Source organism: Eptatretus burgeri, chromosome 18 (assembly GCF_056783735.1).
Source record: "Eptatretus burgeri isolate ZD-2024b chromosome 18, Ebu_testis_v1, whole genome shotgun sequence".
In the NCBI taxonomy this organism is placed as follows: Eukaryota; Metazoa; Chordata; class Myxini; order Myxiniformes; family Myxinidae; genus Eptatretus; species Eptatretus burgeri.
Window position 1 is genome coordinate 29410239 of NC_140978.1, and position 13262 is coordinate 29423500.

A 13262-nucleotide genomic window follows, 5' to 3' on the forward strand; every position below is an offset into this window, starting at 1 on the left:
CCACCATGCGGGCTCCGACATTGTTATTGCCAAGGTGGGGGAACTTCGCGCTTGTCCTGTCGAGGGAAGTTGGCCTGGGTTGCCAAAAGGTGCGTTCTTGGAGAAATATCCTTCTGTATCCATCTTGTCCACCCCGTGCATGCATGTTTTGCGTCCTGTTTTTTTGTTGTTGTTGTTACGTCCTAATCCGTTCAGTGTACTAGCTCTTCCATGAGCCTCGACTTTGAATACAAAAAAAAGAAATCCACGTGATTGCAAATATATTTGCTTTCTCTGTCATTATTTAATTATAGATATGAATTTATATTTAAATTTAGAAAAAAAACAAAAAAAGCCCAAATTCAGTCGCATTCACCCTAGCTGTTGGAACTGTATGATGCCAGTAACAATGGTTCTATCTTGCGAGCGGTGTTTAAGGTAAAATGAATTAAATAAACTCCATTGCGGGTACTGGGACCGAAGGATGTTGGGATTGGTTGAGCTTTGCTTCGTTATTCTCACGCTTCATTAGTGCAGCCCGATGGCTCCGAAGCACGTGGGGTTGCTATAAATGGGCTGCAATTACTCCAAGGGCATTCGCGAGGTAGCTGTAGTCATATCGCTGCCCTCGCAGGCTTCCAAATGCTGAACAAAGGCACTAAATTATCGAGGGTAACGCGTCGAGATGTGTGTGCCATGCTCTAAGTGCCACATACCACTGTATTACCGGTGTAAATGCCCAGTTGTAATTTCCATCCTTGAGCTCGAAAGATCCCTGTGCCGATACCACGTACACTGGGAAAGCACCATATCGCATTAACATTCCATGGATTTGGGACTGGAGCCGTTTTGGGCGTGAGACGAACTGAGATTTACAGGCCATGGGCTGTCGCTGAATGGCTCGGGCAGGCGAGCCAGAGATAATTTTCATGATTGTCTGCGATTTATTTCATTTGAAATGGCTTTGTGTGTTTGAATTGAATGGAATATCTGCCTGGATAAGATGGGCTGAGGGGAGAATGGGGTTGAATTCTGATATCGGCTGAAATGAGCTGTTTGTTTGTTTGTTTGTTTGTTTTCACAAGGTGAGTTCCAGTGCGATGGGTTAATGGTGAGTTAGGATAAGCAAGCAATTCAAGGAGATTTATGAAACGGGAAGACGTCATCACGATTATTTGCTTTTTGAAAATCCTCGCTTCGTGTTGATTTCAAATGCTGATTGAACTTTCCATTTATTTATTTATTTATTTATTTATTTATTTATTCTTATTTTTCGTTGCATGCATCAAGTTTCGCAAAAGAGTGACACTGAAATGGAAAATGGGAGAAAACGTGCCGACAAACCAGCTGTTTGTGTTGTCATCGACAGGAACGTCATTTTCCGAAATTCGTCCAGCGAGAAATGGAAGGAATGTTCATAGAGGAGATGAAGACCTCTGTAAACCAACTGATGGGCAATTTGGAGAGCCAGCCGGTGGCACGGGGTGCCCCCGAGTCGTCGCGCTTGTCTCGTCTCCATCGCATGCAGAACTCTGCTTTCATGGACCTGGGTGGGGAAGAGACGGAAAGTTCCCTTTCCAAGTCTGATGTCACGCTCAACTTCAACCTTGAGGTCAGACGGGGGAAAGCTTTTGGCTGAAGGTTACTTACAATGAACCTGATAACAGCAATTGCCAGTTCGTGTGAAATGACCGAATGTTGTTTGTTGGTAATATTCATCGCATCTCAGATGCATTCAGTTGAAATAGAGCAAATGCAACCTCAGCATAAATCATAGCATTAAAATGAGGAGATTAATCATAAAGAAACCGAATAAAAGCAAATTGGCAATTGGAATCTAACAAGCGATGAACCTTGAGGAGAAACAAGTGAGAAAGAAGGGTCAAAAAAAATACAATGAAGTCGCAGTGGAAACAAAACAGTGAATGTAAAAAGACAATTTTTTGCAATGTGTACGTTAATCTGCTTGATGAGATGAAATTTCATCGTTGGTGTGCCTAATCGATGTCGCGGGGTAAATATGAGGGTTATGAGATGATGCACTGTATTGATTGGTGCACAAAACTTCCTGTGCAATGGATCTCCACCTCGGTCGAAGTTTTGGAGCAGACCGATGTGTTTCAGAGAGCTCAGGCAAATGGCCATGAATGACTACTTGTCTCGAAGAGGGCTTATTTCGACAACGATGTCAGTTGAATTGAACACCAAACTTCCATCTCTTGGGGGCTGTCCAAGAGCAGGTGATAAAGCATTGAGCCAATGTCAGTTTGGAAATGGAGGCCAGGCCGTCTATTTAACTGGACGGTCAGCGGCCGATTGGGATTAAAAGAAACGTTGTTATAGCATTGCTGCTGGGTCATTACCGGGCGTAAATATTTTCCAATCACTAATTGCCATCTAACAGGGAATACACTACAAGCCTTACTTTACTACAGGGTACCGTACCGGCCTCAATATTATTGCCTAACCAATTGTTGCTCGACTCCTGAAGACCACTGCCCCTCTCTCTGTTTGCTAACCTTCCACTTGATCCCATCTCTGCTGTAGTGATATGATCATATCTCGACAGCCTCCAAACCATTCTCTTTCCTCCAATGTCCTCTGCTCCACCTTTTTTGATAACCTGCTAATACAATCACTGGAAACAAAACAAAAGATGTTCATAATAAGTAGTGCAAATACTTGCGCGTACGAGTCGATGAAATAGTTTGCACAAAGAGATGTAGTTTCCTTTCACTATAATTTTCATTATGGGGTGTTTGATCACTGAACAATGCTATTTCATCTTTTTATTACCTCCGTCACCAAAGGAGAACGGAGGTTGTGTTTTTCACCCTTTTCTGTTTGCCTGTTTTTTGTCTGTCTGTGAGCAGAACATCTCAAAAAGTTGTGGACAGATTTGGACGAAATTTGGTGGACAGGTAGGGTGTGTGACAATGACGAATTGGTCAAATTTTTGTGAAGATCCGGATCTGGATACGAGAATTCTTTGTGATTCTTCACCATTGAGTGATGGGGCTAAAAACGATCTCTAACGCGATATCTCAAAAAGTTATGGACGGATTCGGGCGAAACTTTGTACAGGTTGGGTGTGCGACGAGGATGAATCGATTCAATTTTGGTGAAAATCCGAATCCAGATCTGGACATGAGAATTTTTTTTAATTTTCTTGAGTAATTCTTCACCAGTGAGAGATGGGGCCAGAAATGATATACAGTTCTGCATAGCATGATATTTCAAAAAGTTGTGGACGAGTTATGACAAAACTCAGTGGATGAGTGGGTTCGGTGACAAGCACAAGCCGATGACATTTTCATGAAGGTCCGGATCCAGATCCGGTGTATTAGTGTGATACAAATCCTAAACTGTTGAGCCTGGCAGGGGGTACGCACTCTTCTGAGTGCTGTTCTAGTTCGTTGATGTGTTTTTGTTCATAGATGCCTCCTTCACATGGGGGAATGAATGACGTGAGATATTTCCGTTATTTTCAACGAGTTTAATCTCACCACTTATGATCGAAGGTAACCCATTTTTTTTTCTTCCAATTAATTTTCATTTATTGCACATAATTGATAATTATTTCTTCCACATTCTCTTCAATCTCACCTTGTCCACTCCTTGCGTTATCCTCAACCCCTCACCGTTACCTGCATCCCTTGTTTGACCGTCTCATTCTATTTTCTCCCTCGGCCCTGCTGTTGGCATTTCAAGGTCCTTTCTGCTGTTCCTTTTGTTATATTGCATCCTGATCCGTTCTATATTCTAGCTCTTCCACGAGCCTCGACTCCATATCCAAAATAATAAAAGAACATCAAAACTCCTATAGCTTTGTGGTGGAGGTGTATAGATGTATAGATGAATACAGAAAAACAATAAAGGATTTGTTTTCTTCTTTGTTTGTGTGTTCTTCCTTCGCACAGCAATGAATGTAACAGGAATCCGAAACCACGTGAAGACCACTGTATAAGATCAGTCAGCGCTGTGTCTAATAAGTCTTCTGTCCTCCCTGACAACAGCTTGTCATCATGGAGGTTCAAGGATTGAAGTCTTTGGCACCTAACCGCATTGTTTATTGCACCATGGAGGTTGAGGGTGGAGCCAAGCTTCAGACGGATCAGGCAGAAGCTTCAAAACCTCGGTCAGTGTTTGTTTTACCATGCTTGATGATGCTACAATTTTACTAACTTTGTGTACTCCAGTGGCTCTTTGATTAACTGAATTAATTGATTTAATTGTTGCTTATGGGGCATCTCGAGGGTGAATTTCAAATCGTGTTCATTATGCACAGCATGTGAATATGGTAATTTGGATATTGTGAATTATTGATTGCACGAAATTGATAATTATTGAATTCTGGATTGCCTTTGGCTTTATATTTTCTTGAACTCAATAACTTGTCACTGCTTGTAATATATCACCCCTCCCTCCTCCCCCTCCTCCACCACAATTCCACACCGTCGCTGATAATGCCTTTACTTTTGATGCCCTTGCAATTGGCCTACTCAGACATATGCGGTGTAAGCATCATTCAATGGTACCATGTTTACATCGTGAAACAAACATTTGGAATGAAGGATGAACAAAAATTGTGGGACATAGCACAATGGCATGAGCAAAGGCAAAAGTGCACAAAAACTGTGTTCTTTACTGATGTCACCGCAAAAGTATAAAAGCACATCAACAGCAAAGCAAAAGGCAAGAATAAAATATACACAGAGGTCCAGAAGGAGGAACAGGAGAAAAGGGGAGATGTAGGATAAGGATGAACTTGATGTGCCACAATAAATGAATACGATATCGAGGAACTGCCTGGCCGAATTGGAAAGTTGAGATACTTCCTTCTCCAAAGATTGTGAAAATGGAAAACGCAATTCCACCTGTAAGTCGGCGCAGGAATCTGGAGAGCGAAGGATGGTGCTGTGATCCCATACAGATGGACAGCCAGCTTCACTGCACCTGAGCCTGGAGGGCAGACTCCTGGACTCTTATAAAGACTCTGTCAAACTGAGGTAACAAGAAAAAGAGCAATCAGAGATTGCAGACCCTCTCCAGGACTTTTGTGTAGTTTTGTATGCGTTTGTGTAATGTAATTAATAAGAGACATAACTCGAACTGTCACTTTATAACTGCTGGCAGTAATGACGGGGTACGAACACGTCCCGCTTTGATGCAACCCTGCTTTGATCGGACACTTGACCCTAACCCATGACGTTTATTATTATTCAATTGAATTCAGAATGAGATTCAAATAAATTCAATTGATATCAAATGGAAGACCAAATAGTTACAGTCCTGCATTGGAGAAATCAGAAGGAACCCAAACAAGCAAAAGGCAAAGATTGAGTCATCAGGAGGAACCCAGGATAGGATTCACATTTCAGCTGCTACTACTCTACCCTCAAATCAATCCAGGTACAGCCAAGTGAGCTTTATTTAAACCCCCCCCCCCCAAAAAAAAAAAAGATCAAGAAATCAAATAATTCTGGCTGCCAGACCATGCGTCCAATCAGGTCGAAATTTAAAACCTATATTCCCCATTACTACTAGATCATAATTGTGAAGTTTCACATCAATAGATTAAGCGGTTCAAGATAAATAATTTAAAAAAAGATTTTTGCTCAATCCAATATGGCTGCCAGACCATGTGACTTGTCGATTATTCGTGAATACCCTGGTATCCCCAAGGCTTGGGGAACATTTGTGAGAAGTTTCCCCTTGACCTGTCAAGCCGTTCTGGAGAAGAAGATTTTTATAGGTTTGAGGGTAAATCCAATATGGCTGCCAAACCACGTGACCTATGAAGTCATATGTGTGAATGTTTTGTTCATCATGGAAAGGCGGTTTTACGTGTAAAGTTTTGCCTCAATCTGTTCAGTGAGTTCAGAGAAGATTTTTGAAGGTTTAAAAAAAACAAAACAATATGGCTGCCAAATCACGTGACCGAAGATGCCATCAATTTTTTTTTTTTGCTATGCACCAATCCCAATATGACCTTCAAAAATTTTCATACTCATCAGATGTAGCATTCTACATATGCAATTATGATGTCATAACGAAGACACCTATGACGTCATAACAAAATCACACTTATCCCCCATTAGTATTTGCTGTGTGCCAAGTTTAAATTTTTTCCTTGGTGTGGTTTCAGCGATACAGAGGTCGAAAGTTTTTTTCCATTTTTCAAACATGGCTGTAACAGCACGTGACCTATGACGTCTTACATATAATTAAAGAGCAGATTGCGGGTCACCAAACATGTTCTGAAAAATTATCAATATGATTATATGTGCATTAAATAGTTCGATGCAAACTATTGTGGTTGCCTAACTATTGAGGAAATTAATGAAATTTAACTCCGAAGTTGTTATTTCTCGAGGCTGTTGAAAAAAACAGCCGCGTGCCCATATATGGATGGTGACGTCACGTTCTCCAAAACAAAGCGGACGCTCACTCGCTCATTGAAGAAGTGTCCAGTTCAGCAGGCCACTTTCGCTTTTTTTGAGCTTGCAACTGTCTATATTATCCTTTTTTATTTTGAATTATTGTAGAACAAAGTTATTTGGATATTTGTACATCATGTCTCGTACGTGTGTCGTCACGTTTTGCGAAAATGGCTGGAAAACGGGTAATCGCTCCCACCGATTCCCGAAGGAATCAAACATTCGCCAGCAGTGGATAAGATTTGTACAAACAAAATTGTCGAATTTTCCCCCAAAGAAAACGGGTAAAGAGGATCCTTTGGATAGACTGGTCATGTGTGGTGACCATTTCACAGCCTAGGATTACGAAGGCATAAACACATCTGATCACCACTCTGTGGATATCAGTTGTTGGTTGACAAGTTCTCCAGATATTGCTCTGTCACAGAATCAATTGTTGAGTTTAAGTGAGAAAAACCTTGAAATGTATTCTTAAAGAGTATATGGAAAAACACATTAATAAACTTTCTGAAAAACACGAGCATGAAAAAATTTCTCAACAAATCAACTTATTGTTGATTAAATTACTTTTTTTAACAGCATCAGCAAATTGGGCTATTTCATTTCAATTGTAAAAAATTGATCAGTTTTCCACTTTTTTTTCTAAATTTGGTAGAATATTTCCCAATGAGGCAAAACATGTTTTGGTATTTATATGTCACAACAGTCTCTTGAAAGTTGGGGTTTGTTCTAACTGTTCACTTTCACTGGGGTCAAGCTCAGCTGTCAGAAAGACTTCAACGCCAAGGCTACGGTGTATAATATATTTGGGTCCATTATTGATTCATTCTATTTCTGACTCTTGAGTGACTGGAGGGTTAAAAATTATTATATCAAGTCACAGACGAATCAAACTTTACATTATTTTATGCATCGAACAAGAAAATGAAAATCTACAAATAATCTGTCTGGTGGAGTCTGTCGGTGTGAACTGCCGGGCAGTCAGTCCTGCCACTTGTACACGAAATAGGCCGTTTTCTGGCACTCGCAAGTGGCTCAAATTTGTATGGCTCAGGGCCAGAAACTCCATAGTATAAATTCCTCGGCAATATCGGAATGAAAACACTCAATTTCATCGCCGCTGAAACCACTCTCCGATTCGCATCTCGCCATTGTTCACACGCTGTTTCCGAATGTTCACGAAGTTTTCGGAGAAAGTGACATCATAGCATCTTCGGTAACTTCCGGACTGTTTTTCGATCACTGACAAAAGTTTTGACTTAAAAGTTAATTTTAGCATATTTTGAGTTTCTAATGTAAGAAAATAATTGCCCAACGATTAATTATTAATGTGATTACAACCTTCGAATCACGCGGTCATCAGTGACCCAAAACCTGCTCTTTTAAACATTCTACATGAGTAATCACAAGTATTGTGAAAATTTCGTCTCAATTCGACAAGCGGTTGTGGAGAAAAACACTAAAGTTCTGTGCGGACAGACAGACAGCCAGGCAACCAGCCAGACAGACCCAAATGCAATACTCTCTCCTCTGACGAGGGAAACAAAAATGCATTTTTGGGTTTTTTTTGCATGCAAAGCCAAGGTTCATGGAAGAGCTTGAACATAGAACAGATCAGAATGTACCAGAACAAAAGGAACAGTAGAAAGAGAAGGGGAAGCACCAACAGCAGGGCTGAGGGACAAAATAGAGGGAGACTTGGACAAATATGAGATGTGGGGTGGGATGAGGGGCAGGAGATGATGCACAGGGTCGACAAAATGAATACAGAAGCAAACTTTCAGGAAGGAAAAATTGGAGATTTGGAGAAAGTTTTCCCAATTATTTCCAAATCTCCACTTGAAGACCTGTCTTAAAGATGTTTTTACTTTTCACTGCCAGATCAAAATAGTGAACAGGTTTCAACTGAAGATGTAATATGAGAGGTACTTCAGAGCACTTGAGACCCATCATGATGGAGCTCAATGCAGCGATGTAATACGAGGTGTGTGTCCAATTATAACTTGTGGTCAGCAAAAGTTTTTTTTTTGGCATCTACCCCACCCTTGCTCCATGTCTCTCTGCCTCACATGTTCCTCCACTCCTCTCACCCCCCCCCCCCCGCAACCTACACCCCCAACCCCATGTTCCCTTGCCTTATCCCTTCAATGTCTCATCGCCCTCTGCCACCTCTCCATGTTCCAACGTGCCCTCTCCACATTCTCCCACCATGCCAATTCCACGCCCTCTCCTGTACCTGATTGCATAGACCACCAACATTTGAGGCCTCCACTACAATCTGACATCTCTCAATCTATGCTGCTCCTGATAAATCTGCCATTATCTGCTTTAATAATCATTTTCTCCCACAGGATGTCCCTGATTCCTCTGTATCTCTCCCCGACTATTGTCTCCTCTGTTTTGATAGGCCTGAACCACATCACTGCCGTTTACATCAAGAACTACATTTCTCACTGTGTGTGTGCTACTTTCACCTCTCCAAACCTGCAGGAGTACCTTTCGCTGTGCTTTCCTTTCTACAACCTGCACCTCTTGTTTGTCTGCATGCTGTACTGTCCAACTAACAGTGACAATTCTGTTTACATTCGGGATCCCTCTTTTTGTCAACCGACATGGAGCAAGTTGTAACGAGCCATCACAACTCTTTCTTCCTTATGCTGTATATGGAGATTTCAACTGTCACCATGCAATTGCTGGGAATTCTTAATACTTAAACCAACCATGACACTGCAGCATAGGACTTCATTCTGTGCTTCCATAGGCCTGACCCAATACATTATGTCCCATATTTCTTCCAATGGCAAATCCTCACTTCAGGATTTGGGAATGACCAACTTTCTTTCTAACCTCTCCTGTTCCTTTTCTGCTCCAATTTGTTCACCTGATCATAATCCACTTCTTCCTGGATGTTGTTAGAGAGCCGCCAAAGTGCCGCAGAGTCTGGCGGTTCACTTTGCCCTACTGGTAGAGACTGCAAGCTGCCCTCTCGCTTCAGAATTGGTCTTCTCTCTTCATTGCCCCTGATATTGATGCTGCCTGAAAATTGTTCCACAAATAGACCAGTAAAAAAAACCCCTGAAATTGTAAAAAAAAAAAAAACGAAAAATATTGAAAACAGCTTCAGGCATTTTTGAGTAAAATTTAGCAAATCTGTTATTCTCAAAGTTTTGGGTGTGCTGAATAAATTTTTGCTGTTTGCCAAGCTGCATCTCGAAGCTGACACTCGCAGCAGGCCAAATCCAGGATGGCCACCACAGATTTAAAAAAACAAGAAGTTTTCATGAACAGTTTCAAAGAGAAGACACTGTGATTGTTTTAGTTTGGCATGTAAGGCATGTAGTCACTATTTGAAACAAAAATAAAGTGTATTTCATGCTTTTCTTCTTTAGGTATGAATAAAATGTTGTAAAGGGCAAAAATCAGAGATGGCCACTGTCGATTCTATTTTATTAGCCACACCTTTGCTTCTATGTACCATAGAAAGCTGTTTTTGGTGTCAATTCAAAGGTTTATGAGGTGAGCTGAGCCTATAGGCCAAGTGGAGAATCCTCATGCTCATGTTGCTCAACTACATGGAGACCAAGATGCAAAACAATTCAAAGGTTTATGAGGTGAGCTGAGCCTATAGGCCAAGTGGAGAATCCTCATGCTCATGTTGCTCAACTACATGGAGACCAAGATGCAAAACTTGAAGGACATTGAAGATAAATCCCACAGTGATGACTTGGAAGGACTTCTTTCCCTGTACCACCAAATTCCGAGATCTCACGGAAACCTTTGTGATCTCGAATGAAAATGTCAACTTCAAATTCTGGTGGGGTTACATGCAAATGTTTCCCAGAGAGATGGCAATTGGGAACTATGTTGGCACGCAGTCCAGTACATGATCAGTTTCTTTATGAGGTACGATCACACAAACTATGCCCGCTGGGTAACAATCTATGTGAATGAGATGCATCACCTTCCTCTGGAAGTTAGAGACGAATTTGACAATGGCAATTTTGTTGTGAAGCGTGCGGTCAAAACATTCAATCACGTCGACTCCGACCAGTCAAGAATGGCTGAATGGCATTGGAAATAAGAGAGGTGGCATCATTGGCATAACAAAGACATCCTCTGCTCTCAGCAGATGGGTACTCTCACACAACCGACGGACAAATCTCGTGACTAAAACAAGAGATTTGTATGGCCTATAATCCGGTGATGAATTCATGCACAACTAATTTTCTTTGTATACAATATCGAGGCTCGTATAAGAGCAAACACACAGAACATGTAACAAATAGAGCAGGATATGAGGGGTGTAAGAGGGAAGCACATAACTGTGGGGAACAGACACATTGGGAAATCTGTCGATGGGAGAAGGATAGGGCAGGTTACATGGGGTGCACAAGATGGACACTACAGGGATTTTCAGGAAGGAAAGCAGGGAATTTGAAGGAGGTAGGTTTGGGGTGGATTAACGGGGGTAGAAAAGATCATAATTTTGGATGGGGGAAGATAGGACATGGCGTTGAACAGCTATTTTGAAGACCTGGAGGAAAGAGTGGGATTGAAGAGGGTGGAGGAGTTTGTTCCAAAGGTGGGAAAAAAGAGGAATGAAAAAGTGAAAGTGAGCAGTCATTCTTGATTTTGGTAGTTTCACCAGAAGGGGGCTGCTGGCAGACCTTGAGCACCCTGCAGAAATATGGGGGGGGGGGGAAAGATCACAGACACAGCGGGAGGGGGGGGCGCGGTCAGAAAGGAGACGAGAGAAGACAGAAAGACCACCGACCTGCCTGTGGTGAGAAATTGAGAGACCCAAAGTGAGATACCAGTGATCCTAAATGCCTTGGTTTCTACAACCTGAATCTGAGAAAGGTATGTGCCAGGAGGGCCAGCTGAGAGGGGAGAGCAGTACTCCATCAGACTGTGGATGAAAGCTTTGTATGTTGTCAGGAGCTCAGGTGTGCTGAGGAAGGGCTTTGCACGATGGAGGATGCCCAGTCGGTGACTGGCTTTGGAGGCCAGCTTGGAAATGTGGCTTTCCCAGGAAAGATCATGGCAGATAGTGAGATCCAGAAGCTTGAATGAAAGGATTTCTTCAAGAGGATTGTTGAGAAAGTAGATTGGGGTTTTTTTCCAGATGGTCCTTTCGTAGAGGCTGAGTGAGAGTGTGAGATTTGTCAGGATTGAAAGACATGTTCCAAGTGTTGGAGCAGCATTTTATTTTATTCGGATCTGCAGAGAGTGCAGAGGCTGCTGCCTACCAATCTGAGGGATGGCAGATGGTACGACAGAGGGTGGAGTCATCATCAAAGAGATAAAGAGGATTTTCCAGGGAGTCGGAGAGATCATTGAAGAAAACCAGAAAAAGCACATGGCCCAGAACACGGTCTTGAGGAACTCCAGCATGGACAGGAAGAGGGGATGATAGAATTATATTCAGGGCCACACGTTCACTGCGACAGGAGAGGAAGTCTGTGAGCCATGAGTGAAGATTGCATTGCATACCATAGGAAGAGAGTTTGGTGAGCAATCTTTCAAAGGAAGGCAAAAACAAGACAAACAAGATGAAGACAGCCTTCTCACAGGCTTGAAGTCTTTCAAGCTGTTCTCAGATTAGGTGCCTGAAGACTTGCATGAAATTGCAAAGAAAGATCTTTGCCACAAAGGAAATTGAAGATGATCTGTTGGGTGCACAGGCAAAAGGCCAGGAGCAGCTTATCACATTCATTGAGGAGAGACTCATGCCTTGTGGAGAGAGAAACCTCAAGTTCAGAGATCCTTTGTCAAAAAACAAGCCAATAACATTATCTTCCTTGTTGAAGGTCAAGCAGATGAATTACCATCGTGGTGTTGTGAGGTCAATTAAAGCAGAGAGAAAATTCCTTCAACGCCGCATTACTGCCAACGAAGCAGGACATAATATTGATCTGTCAGATACAGTGTCACATGAACTCTTGCCAGTCCCACAAGCTCCAACAGACCCCAGGATCAAAAGTAGACTTGTCTCAAGTACTTACTACAAGAATCATTTGTCTGGCTAGCCTTGATGGCACGGATCCTGGTCAAGAAGCATCACTTGACCATCGATGGTCAGGCACTGGTGTTCACGACTGGTAAACCCCAGAAAAAAGCCACGTTTGGAGACCTCGCTGATGTGATCGTTGGAGCGGTTCTTCAAGGAGGTTCACTGTTCGGACGAATCGATGTAATATTTGAGTGATACTATAAGAGGTGAATCAAATGTGGAACAAGGAAGAGATGTGGTCAGGGATCAGCAGCGATCCGGCAGTTGATAGATAGTTGGAATGTCACACTGCCCTCCAAGTGGATTAATTTCATGGCACACCCAGAAAACAAAGCAGTTTTAGCGAGATTACTCTCACAACAATTGATGCTGCAAAGTCCAATCAATAAGATTGTCGTAGTTGCTGCAGGTTTTGTCAATGAAGAGAGAGTGAACTCATCTGATCCAGAGGTTGATGCACAGAAGCTAGAAGCCTGCCATAAGGAGAGAATCATCCTCCACTGTGCAGAGAGTCAAGCCACATGCATCGTGATTGCTGCACGGGATCCCGATGTCCGAGTACTGCTCCTGGCACATTTCCACAAGATTGCCAGTTCCAAAGTTTGGCTTAAAGCAGGGGCAGCAAAGAAGAGGAAGTACATCCCTATACACACTATTGTGGAGCAAATTCATTTGTATGAAAACCTGTTGGAAACATTGCCTGCATGCCATGCTATATATCACTGGTAGTGACACCACTTCATAGCTTGACATGGAAAAAATCGTGCTGTAGAGTCTTTCAGGAACACTATCACCTGCTCGAAAGTCTCGGCCAAGGTGAACTCGACGAC

At 42.3% G+C, this 13262-nt stretch overlaps 1 protein-coding gene across 4 annotated transcripts in view; it reads left to right on the forward strand.

Annotated features, from left to right (window-relative positions):
• Positions 1–13262, forward strand: part of CADPS (calcium dependent secretion activator) — a 330035-nt gene that overhangs the window by 108434 nt on the left and 208339 nt on the right. For all 4 annotated transcript variants that reach the window (XM_085863821.1, XM_085863819.1, XM_085863822.1 and 1 more), the window contains exons 6-7: positions 1349–1591; positions 3996–4117. In XM_085863821.1, the coding sequence (XP_085719947.1) occupies positions 1349–1591; positions 3996–4117 (365 nt within the window). The remainder of the gene's footprint in view (positions 1–1348; positions 1592–3995; positions 4118–13262) is intronic.